The sequence below is a fragment of the Physeter macrocephalus genome, unplaced genomic scaffold (genome assembly GCF_002837175.3).
Source record: "Physeter macrocephalus isolate SW-GA unplaced genomic scaffold, ASM283717v5 random_691, whole genome shotgun sequence".
Taxonomy (NCBI): Eukaryota; Metazoa; Chordata; class Mammalia; order Artiodactyla; family Physeteridae; genus Physeter; species Physeter macrocephalus.
The window spans coordinates 15,378-26,399 of record NW_021145896.1 but is presented as its reverse complement, the minus strand read 5'-3'; the positions used below and the strand labels follow the sequence as shown (position 1 = coordinate 26,399).

The 11,022-nt window shown below is 56.6% G+C and overlaps 1 protein-coding gene across 1 annotated transcript in view; it reads right to left on the bottom strand.

Moving 5' to 3' along the window:
• The window catches only part of DRAXIN (dorsal inhibitory axon guidance protein), a 25,720-nt gene that overhangs the window by 8,804 nt on the left and 5,894 nt on the right, over positions 1-11,022 (bottom strand). Inside the window, exons 2-3 of the mRNA XM_024125199.1 lie at positions 3,205-3,665; positions 654-844 (exon numbers count right to left, since the gene is read on the bottom strand). Coding sequence (XP_023980967.1) covers positions 654-844; positions 3,205-3,655 — 642 coding nt within the window. The 5' untranslated portion in view covers positions 3,656-3,665. The remainder of the gene's footprint in view (positions 1-653; positions 845-3,204; positions 3,666-11,022) is intronic.

The following is an 11,022-nucleotide window of genomic DNA, read 5'->3' as shown; positions in this document are numbered from 1 at the left end:
TAGTTTTTTAAGGAACCTCCATACTGTTCTCCATAGTGGCTGTATCAATTTACATTCCCACCAACAGTGCAAGAGGGTTCCCTTTTCTCCACACCCTCTCCAGCATTTATTGTTTCTAGATTTTTTGACGATGGCCATTCTGACCGGTGTGAGATGATATCTCATTGTAGTTTTGATTTGCATTTCTCTAATGATTAATGATGTTGAGCATTCTTTCCATATATCCTTTTTAAAGGTCTGAAGCAGATGGGTCAAAGTGTTAACTAAAGTTTGTTAATTCTGGATCATGGGGACATGGTTTTAAAGATTGTTATTCTCTGTACTTTTCAGCATGCACAAAATTCTTCCCCAAAGGCCTTGCTCTTCTAGATGCAGAGACCGGAGTACTGAGCCGGCACTTGCTTCCTTGGCGTTCCCTAGAGTGAGCCGCCAGGACCACTGCCTGGGCAGTGGCAGCCCTCCCTGGCCAGTGGGCCCACTGGCCCGAGCTGGGCTGGATGGGCCTCAGGAGACCTGGCTTCCATCCAGCCCCGCTGGCCTGGACCAGCGCCTTCCTGCCACTGTGCCTCAGTCTCCCTGAATGTACTAAGAGGGGTTTGCATGACATCATCTCAAGGCCCCTTCCATCTCCGAGGCCGACCCGGGCCCCTTACCTGGGGCCACGGGGATGTGACGGGCAGGATCAGGGACTCTTCTGTGGCAGGTGCTGCCTTAAAGGTGGTGAGGTAGAGTATGGTGGGGGCCAGGCTGGTGGAGGATTCCTCCATCGCGGCATCCGGGGCCTGGTCTTCTGAGAGCTCCACCTTCTTCATCAGGGAGCTGGGACCTCTGACCAAGGCTCGGCCTGAGACAAGGAGCAGGAAACACAGCAACTTCGTCTGCTTGCCACCCACCACCCCGTATCGGCCCGCAGCAGGACCCACATTTCCTGCTGCAAACAGGGGGCAGCAGGAACCATAGGACAAGCTATTGGCTCAGCCGACATCGCTGCTGCCCACCCTCCTGCGGGGGTGGAAGCAAGAGTCTGGGGGCAGGACGAGGGGGAAAGTCTTGGATGAATTTGCAGTGTTGCTGGGAAGATGGCCCAGGATTCTTGCTCTAAAGCAATATTCCAGCAAGTTCAAGTCTGGCTTGGTTGGGTGCAGCCAGCAGTGTAAGTGCAATGAATGGAACTTAGTAGGATCAACCATGGAAGGCTTCCTGGAGGAGAGTAAGTTTGAGTAGGGGAGCAACGTGATGAGGCTGAGAGGCATTGCAGGGAGGCAGAGGCCTCTGAGAAGGCTGGGAGGTGAGCGCTCCCTACGTGGTGATAATGACCCTGTTTATTGAGTACACGCCGTGTGCTGGGACCATGTTGTACACTGGGTCCTGCTTTACGAGCATTATTTCACCTAACCTTTGCAGGAGCTCTGGCAGGGAGGTACTCGTTCAGCTTCATCTACAGGGAAGGAAACTGAAGCACAGAGAAGTTAGGCAACTTGCCTGAGAGCACACAGCTAGTGAGTATCAAAGTCTGAATTCGAACCCAGGTCCATCTGTTGCAAAACCAATACCTTTAACCACTGATGCTGCCTTCCAAGATATATGGGCATGGGGTAGGATGAGTGTGAGGCGGAACAGTGTGCAGGGTTGGGGGGTGGTCGGGAACCAGGGGGCTTCGAGAAAAGCTGGAGGCCCCAGGCTCATCCTTGCCTCTTTTTCTCAGGCAAGATCTGACTTTAAGGTTGGTTGGGTCAGTTGGGGCCTCCCCACCATCCAGAGATGAACTCCAGAGAGTAGGAAGAGGACTCGGGGACCACTGAATCTGCTCTATTCATTTTACAGAAGGAAACTGAGGCCCCATCAGCCTGAGACCTTACAGCTGGTCAGCAGGCCTGGGCCTGGACTCCAGACCTCCACTCACCTACTCTCGTGGGAGCGCCCCACTGGTCCACGGCAGCTGGGGCTGGAGCTGGGCCGGGCTGAGTCCACGCCCCGTGTAGGCCTCCTTGCTGTCAAGGCTGCCACTGCCCCCATCCCACCTGACACGTGATCCCCAGGGGCGGGAGGCTGAGAGTCTAAGCTGGGCCCGCTCCCCTGTGTTCTGTCCACCTGGGGGGTCTCGGCGGGCCTGGAAGGGAAGCAAGCCCCAGCTGTTTGCAGGAGAAGGTGGGGCTGAGGCTCCATCACCCACCTCCTGCACAGCCCCCGCCCCCATCCATGCCTGTGGCACCTGGTCTGCCCCTAGAGGCAGTCATGTCACATGTAGAGACTTGGAAGCAGAGCTTGCCTGCCTGGGCTCTGGCCAGGGGAGACTGGGGAGGAGCCTGCTGGGTGGGGCTTGCTGGGACCAGTGGGTGGTTCGGCTCACAGGGGATTTGGGAACGTGGAGGGAACTTAAAGGAAGGTCAGAAAGACGAGGAAGAAACCCCATCGAACAAACAGAGCAGAGGCAGGAGAAATAAGGACGTGACCGCTCTCCTTGCAGCCGTGTCCAGGTCGGAGGACACTGACTCAGCACTGAGAGAAAGCTGAGAATTAACTCGTAACTACCACTGCCCATTGCCCCTGCCAAGTGCCAGGCACCATTCTGGGTACTTCAGATAGCAAGCCGTCTCTGAATCTACCCTGAGGGCAGAAGGGGCCGTTACGCTCACTTTGCAGACACTGAGGCACAGGAAGATGACTTGCCAGTAAGAAGTGGAACCAGAATCAGACCTGGGGCAGATCTGGCCGCAGAGTCTAAGCTCTCGGCCTCTGCTCTGTGCCTCGGAGTTGATTAAGTGATGTGCTTGGAGGGCACCGAACTGTCCCATCTCTACTCAGGACTTACAGTAGGATGGATTCAGGTCAGATACGAGGTAGAACTTCCTGATTTAGGAGGATGGTCTATTGATAAGACTGAGCTCCTATGGCCACATGTCCTTCTCTTCCTCCCATGCTCCACGCCCAGGCCTTTCCCAGCGGCCACTTCTTACCAGGTCCCTCTGACTTCAGTGAGACCCCTCCCTTCCTCTGGGGGTCCACTACCTGCCCCCTTTGGGGCCTCTGGATGTCCTCCCAGGGACCCCACACCATTGACACCTCCGCCTCCCCCTTTCCGCCCCTCCCCCGCCTCCCTGTCCTGTCCCTGAAGTCCCCTTGGCCATTCGGACCTGATCCCTCTCCCCCCTCCCCCTCCCCCTTTCGTTGCAGGGCCCCACCCCCTCGCAGACCTCCAGCTACCTCTGTGCAGTTTCAACCTCTCCTTAGGTCTCTTGTGTTCCCCGCCTCGTTTCTTCACCCTCTCTGACCCTGGAGAGCGGCTCTGCTTCTCGGGGTAGGGCAGGGTCAGCCCCAGGAGCAGACCCTTGTCCTGCAGCAGGCCTGCAGGACTCTGCCCAGGGAGCAGCCCCCCTGCCCCTGGCAGCCTGGAGGCCTGCCTGGTGGTGGCAACCACAGCCCCATCCTGGGCCCGGCCAGGTGTGCCCGGGCCACGCTCCTTCTTGCCCAGGCCCTGCCGGCGGTGGTGGCTGGTCTGGGGCGCCCACAGTGCTGGGCCCGGGAGGTCGATGTGATTCTCCGGGACGTTCCGAGCAGGGCTTCCGGGTCCCAGGGAGACTGCCAGGCTCAGCTCCAGGAGCAGGAGGAGGGCGAGGAACAGCATGGGGGCAACGTGGGTGGTGGGCCCAGCCATGGGCTTTTCCCTGCAAGAAAAGTAGGAGACTCTAAGGGGGCAGCCCTCCTCCTCCACGTTCCCACTCCCCAGTCCCCTCACTCACACTATTATAGCCTAGTGTTTCTCAACAGGGATGGAGGGGAACTTTGCCCCCTCACCCCTCCAGGTGACATGTGGCAACAACTGGGGACATTGTCGGTGGTCAAAACTAGGCAGCACCACTGACTTTAGTGGGTGGAGCCCAGGGATGCTGCTAAACACTGTACAGTGCACAGGACTCCCCCACGACAGGGAAGCACTGGCCCAGAAAGACCCCAGTGCTGAAGCTGAGGATCCCTGGTTTCAATAGCTTAAGAAGCGCCCAGGTTCCAGATTAGTCTAGATTCCTCTTTCCGTACAAACCTCTGCCTTTGGCTAAGTTCCCTGGAATGAGCGGAGTCCCTCCAAGCTCAGAAATAGGCCGAGAGTCCCAGAGACTCGACTCAAAGCCTAAATTCAAACGGATGGAATAATAGCATTTGAGCACACGCTGTTAAGTAAGAATCGTGTTCAGCGCTTGGCGTGAATTTCTATCACTTGGTCCTTTCACCGACTCTCTGAAGTAACGCCTATTATTTTCTGAAGTGGAAATAAAGGCTCAGAGAGGCTGTCACACGGAGTATGTGGCATTTATGCAACTGCTACGCCTGTGCTCTGAGCTCCCACGTGCTGTCCCAGGACAGCCCAGGCCTTGCCTTTTCTTTTCCTCCAAGTTCCGGGCAGGTTCTGACATGGCAGGCACTGCCCCTGCTGGGGCTGGGGAGCTTTGGAGGCTGGCCTCTGACCCCGCAGGGTGGGGTGAGCTACCTCTGACCTACACTGGGGACAGCCGATCCTTCTGCACCAGAAGTGGTGTCTCCTCAGGGGACCTCGCTGCTCCCCGCTCTGTGCCAGAGGCAGAGTCGGAACCCCCGGATGCTCCAGAAGGACTTGGAGCTAAGGCTCAGGAGACCCGTGGCTGGGGGACAATGGGAGTGTCCCACCCCCCTGGGGCCCCTCCCCCATAGCCCTCCCCCCTACACCAACCTCACTGCATCCAGCTGAGCTGGGCACCAGGTTAGCCAGGCTGATTGAATTTTTATGGCCTCCCTGGGCCCCCTGCATATTCCATTAGGTTCACAAAGGTGCTTACACAACCGTTTCCTTGTGATTTGTGGCCTTGTAATTGCCCAGGGCTGAGGAAAGGCTGGTGGCCTGGGGATGCCTGCCGGCGTCTCTCCCTCCAGCCCCCTCAGTTCCTGCAGCCCCCGCACTGGCCATCCCACCCCAGGTTCACCGTTAGCCAACGCTGAGTGAGGGGCCCTTGAAGTGGGTGGGGAGGACAGGCTGACCCACTCTGGGAAGGGTGAGGGGTCTGGGGGAGGGGAAGGGCTCCTCCCCAGCTCGCCTGGTCACCAGCCTCCTGTTATCCTGCTGCTCCTTCATCCCCCAGCTGGCGTGCGGTGGTCCGCTGGGAGGTGCGGGCCTCTACTGCCCTGGGCGCTGCCCCACCAGCCGCAGCCCCAGCCCTTCCATAATGAGGGCCCGGGAGGCCGGTGCTCAGGCAAGGCCTGCACTCCTGAGGCAGCCAGGTGGGAGAAGGAGGGGCCATTTGAGAGGCCTGTCAGTCAAGCATCGTTCCGCTCCGGGGACCCCTCAAACCCTATTTCCAGGCCTCAGGCAGAGGCCAGGCTGCATTTACCAGACTCCACCTCCCTCTCCCTGTGGCTGAGAAAGGGTGAGTCTGTGTCGGATGCTGCCCTGACCCAGCCCCGCCCTCCTGTCCTGCGGGGACATCACATCGATAACCTGGGAGAAACCCACAGAGCACCGTCAACAGGGAACCTTTGGGACACTGGCCCGGTGAACAGAATCCCTCCACCTTGAGAGTAGAGAGGAGCAAGGCGGGACACCCAGAAAGTGCAGGCAAGGGACCAGATGAGGCTTGGCAGACGGGTGGGGGGTGGGCAGCCCCACGGCGTGTACGGGCAGCGTGCTGTCCCTGCGGACACACAGGAGGCTGATCGGTGACCCGGAGCCAGCCTCTGAGCTCGGTGACCAGCCTCGGCACTAGCCCCAGAGGACAGCTCCTCCCCTGCAGAGCCAGGAGCTGAGGCCCAGCCCCATCCCAACCCTACAGCCCCATATGCATCACGACCCCAACCACACTTGCCATCTCTGCCAATGAGGTCCTCTCACCAAGCCCTTGCCAGTGGCCATGGGTCTGTTCATCATACCCAGGAACCCCAACTTCAGGGCCATCTTTGTTCCCTCCCACCCTTGGCACCCCACAAATCATGTACGCAGCCAGCCGGGGGCAGGGAGGGGGGATTTCCGCGTGCAGGCGGAAGCACCTGCGAGGCCATCCCTCCCCTGGATGCGTAACAGCACCATCGAGCCCCCGGAGCCACAGCCCATGCTGCTGCCAGACTACTCTGATCCCGCCCCTCTCCCGCCCCGAACTGCCCATGGCTCCCTATCCCTTTCCCATTTAACCACAGACTCCTCACTCTGGCACTCAAGATCTTGTATAATGTGGGCCCAGCCTAACCTTGCAGCCCTGACTTCTATTTCCTCCCCGTCACAGCCAACAGAGACTATGCCCTGGGCCTCGGGCACCTCCCATCTTTCCCGGCTCTCTCTTCTCGCTGAGGCCGTTCCCTCTAGCCAGAACAGCCTCTCCTCTTCACCCCCATCTCTCTCTCTGCGGGAATCCTGCCCATCCTCTGGGACTCGTCCCAAACGTCCCTTCAGGCAGAAGACTCCCGCCTCGGGGCTCCCACACAGCTCTGCCTGGCTCATTTCCTGCTGGGCCAATCGGCCTTTCTTAAAGTCCCCCGACTAGGGACTTCCCTGGTGGTCCAGATTAAGGCTCCACGCTCCCAATGCAGGGGGCCCGGGTTCGATCCCCGGTCGGAGAACTAGATCCCACGTGCCACAGCTAAAAGATCCCGCACGCCGCAACTAAAGATCCCGCATGCCGCAACTAAGACCCGGCGCAGCCAGATAAGTAAATAAATATTAAAATAAATAAATAAAATAAAGTCCCTGAGAAGATCTGGGGAAGATCCCTTTCCCCTCTGTCCCTGTCAGATTTACAAGACCCTGCAGATGACAGGCACCGATAACTACGGATCGGAATGGAATCAAACTGACCCCTGAGCAGAAGGTCATAAGAAGTTCCCAGGGAGGGTGTGCGTGTTTGTGTTTGTGTGACAGAGAGAGAGAGAGAGAGAAGGAGAGAGCTAAGCGAGGGCTGGGGATCCTGGCACCTCTTTGCCCTGAAGACTGCACGGAGCCCTGTCCCCAAGCCCACAGCATTTGTACTTGAATCTTGGCACATTCCAGCAGCCAAGATGCCAGCCTGGCAAAGAGCCACTCAGGGAACGCGGGCTGCTGGAGAAGCCGCACCGAGGATCCACAGCGATGCGGGCTCCAATCCGCTCTGCCGGTCTGGAAGCCAGCTGGAGGCTGCCTCCCAGAGCACCAAGCAGCCGGGAGAAAAGGGGCAGCAGGAGCCCCACGTGCCCCACCCCCGTCGGCCTGGGATGGCTCTGCCCGAGGTTTGCACATAAAGCCTGCTCTCTTGGGCCTGGGTCGCTTTCCCCCAGGATTGGGGACGCTCAACAGCTTTCATTCGCCCGGGACAAGGGCAGTCGAGGGACACGAGAACCATCCACAACCCAGAGACAGCCGTCTCACAACAGAGATCTACCAGTGACTCCTTGAAAACTAAACTGAACAAGAGCACTCGTCGTCATAGGAGCTGCCACTCCCTGAGCGGCTGGAAAGCCCAGGCTCTTACAAGCTTACTTCATCCGTTTCTTATTGCATCCTCTCACTTGCCCTGCACAGAGCATGTTGGTCTCCATTATTTTTAAAACGAGGAAACCCAGGCTCTGGGAGGGTAACCCACAAACACAAGGTGGCACCACTGGTGAGCGACAAAGCCCCACCTCAAGGCCTGGGTTCTCTCTGCACCCCATCGCCCGCCCACTGAGCTTCATTGGGGGTCGCCTGCCTCCCCCACGTAACCTCCTGCCATTGCTGTGAGTGCCGTCAGGGCCCCGGAGGGGGGACCAGGCAGCTGGGAAGAGGAAGCTGACAAAGGAGGGGAAAGGGGCTTGTCTCGTGCCCTTATCCTGTCCCCAGACTGTGCAGACTTGAACTGCCAGCGTGGTCTCCATCCAGAAGCCTGCGGGGAGGCAGTGTTACATGCAAATGAAGGCAGTTGATGGAGCCCGGAGCTCGCTTTGATTCCTGAGCCCCCTCCCCCCTCCCCACAACAGCCTTGCGTTTGGGGGCCGGGCGACTAGGGGAGCTCCTGCCCACCTGCCTGGCAGACAACAGTGAGGCCTGAATTCCTCCTTTACTGATCAGCTCACCCGAGGCCTGATGGGGTGGACGGGAGAAGGGGGCGGGTAGGGGGCTGGAGGCGGGAGTAGTGCTGGCTGAAGGGGGTCCGATGGGAATCCTGGGCCAGGAATATCAGTGACGCTCTGATGGAGCCTAGGGATTACGACGACGTTCAGTCCAGGCTGTGAGCCAGACAACCACCCACCGGGAGAACTCGGCCGTCGGCCCCCCTCCCTGACCCTGCGTCTCCTCCTCGCGTGTGAAAGCGACACATTTGAGCCACCAGATTTGGTAGAGATGTTTCAGGGGTTCTCTAAGCATTTGATTCTAACCTCACTTTTAAAAAATGTTTGTTAAACTATTTTGAAAACTGTAGGTAAAAACAACAGACACTCCCAAATGCGTCCTCTACACACTTTTTTTTTTTTTTTTTTTTTTTTTTTTGCGGTATGCGGGCCTCTCTCACCGCTGTGGCCTCTCCCGTTGCGGAGCACAGGCTCCGGACGCGCAGGCTCAGCGGCCACGGCTCACGGGCCCAGCCGCTCCGCGGCACGTGGGATCTTCCCGGACCGGGGCACGAACCCGTGTCCCCTGCATCGGCAGGCGGACTCTCAACCACTGCGCCACCAGGGAAGCCCCTCTACACACTTTTAACTCGGGCACAAGCCCACAATAACTTGGCCTTCTCCCGGGTCACTGAAGTGTGTTCCAGGGATGCAAGGTGAGCAGCTGAAAAGAACCGTTGCCATTTGCAGCTACTTATTGACATGCTCCAGGATTTTCTGGACACCAACGACCAAAGCCTGTTAGAGGCTCGGTCTCATATCGACAAATGCAACTGACATCCATAGCCTGCTTTTCTACCACTGAAGACAGCTTCTTTTTTCTCTTTGATTTACTGTAAAATAGGCAATATTGTACATTGGGGGCATAACAGTGGTCACACAGCATCTCCACGGAGGAGAGGCTGAAGAGAGTCTGACGGCATGTGGGGCTTGAAACTGCATCTGCACGAAATGGAGAAAATTTTGGTTTGGGGAAGAGATTATTGGTGGTGTTGGCGAGGTGCTACACCGTTCATAAAATGCTGCCTTTATTGATTTTATATGTTGGGATTATGGATAAGATTTCATGGGAAATGATTTGTACTGTGCAAAAAATAATGGGGGGGCACTAAGGGAAGAAGACCACTGGATCACTGGGTTAGATGAGATGCTCTCGAGGGCTCGGTCTGCCAAGGGAGCCTAGGAATTTATGATCCACAGTGACAAGACTCCTCCATCTGTCTGTCTATCCAACTGACAGCCCTCTGCGGGGAGGGATGACACATCATATCCTCCAGGTTCTGGAGTGAGCCCCCAGGGACCAGGGACAGGTACTGTGAAGTAGCATGAATTCAGAGGACATATTTGTGAATGTTCAAAGATAAAACGTGGGAATTCCCTGGCGGTCCAGTGGTTAGGACTCTGCGCCTTCACTGTCGAGGGCGCAGGTTCAATCCCTTGTCGGGGAGCTAAGATCCTGCAAGCAGCTCGGCCAAAAAAAAAAAAGACAAAACACAGCCATGTGTGATGATAACAAGCCCATTCCTGGGCCATCCCTCCCTCTCACTCGCTTTTGCAGGAGCTCTGCCTTGCTTTGGTCACCTCTCTAACCGTGACTGACCCCCAGCACCCAGACGAAACCCTGACCCACCGAGCCGCTGGGATGGGCATCCTGAGACCAGTACAGGGGTCTCTGGGATGCCTGGGACACTTCTATCTTTCAAGGGCTCTTCAGAAAGGGGTACACAGTGCTGGGGGTCAGGGATCTGAACAGGAAGGGGCCCTGATTCCTACCACTCCCCTGGCCACAGCTCAGGTCTTGAAAGGACCCTCCACATGGAAACATCCTAACCCTCTTTAGCTCATAAGAAACTGGAAGGTAGCTGCCTTTTGCTAAACCTGGACCGGAAGGGACCTCTACCCCTGAGAGGCCAAGAAACATCTCCAAGGGGATCTTGCTCCCTTAAGAGAACCCAGCCTTCCTCTGGGGCAATCTGGGAGCCAGTATTCTTAGCCACAGGTGATGAGCTCTCCCGGCTCATGGGAGAAGCGGGTCTGGAGTTTTGTGGCCTGTTGGGCATCTCTGGGGACCCTGACACTAAGGGCTGAATTCTATCCTTCACAGCAGCTGCCTCAGGCCAGACTGGGCTCTGTGTGGGTGCCCCCTTATCACAGAACTCTTGCCACATTCCCTGCCATGTTTCCGGTAACACAAACATCCTTCGGTGCTGCTGTCTGCCCAGGCCCCAGCTTATCACCCAAACATCCTCCACTTCGTGGTCAGAAGAACAAATCGGGCACTAGCTTTCCTGCTTAAAACTTTTCAGTGGACATTTCTGCAACACATACAGCAGACGAGAGATTAACTCCTTAATATATACAGAACTCTCACTCCACTCTCATCCCTGGGAGCCCTGGGGGCAGTGTTTGTATGCCCAGAACCCCAAGTCAGTAGTGCTTAGGACAGATTTTGTGAGAGGCAGGAATTATCTCTGATTTTGTTTCCATACTGCCGTGGAGATTTTAGGAATGCTCTAACTTGGAATTATCTGCCTGACTCTTCCCTCTGGCACCTCTCATGACTTGACACTTCCTGGAATGGCTGGAAGCGGACAATGGAGGTGGCCATCCCCAGGTACCCCCTTCTGCTCTTAGAACAGTGGCGCCACCTGGTAGTCAGCTCCACAAACCTGGAACTCCAGTTGGGGTCTTAGAGCATCTGAGACAGCAGGTTCCTGTCTTCTTTAGGGGGAGTGGATTCCCCCAGGGCTGGAAAATGAGTAGTTGTAATTGTTCAATCAAAATAGTTATGCCTCATGTTTCAAAAAAAGTCATGTACCACAATGTTCATTGCAGGTCTATTTACAATAGCCAGGACTTGGAAGCAACCTTAAGTGTCCATCGACAGATGAATGGATAAAGAAGATGTGGCACATATATACAATGGAATATTACTCAGCCATAAAA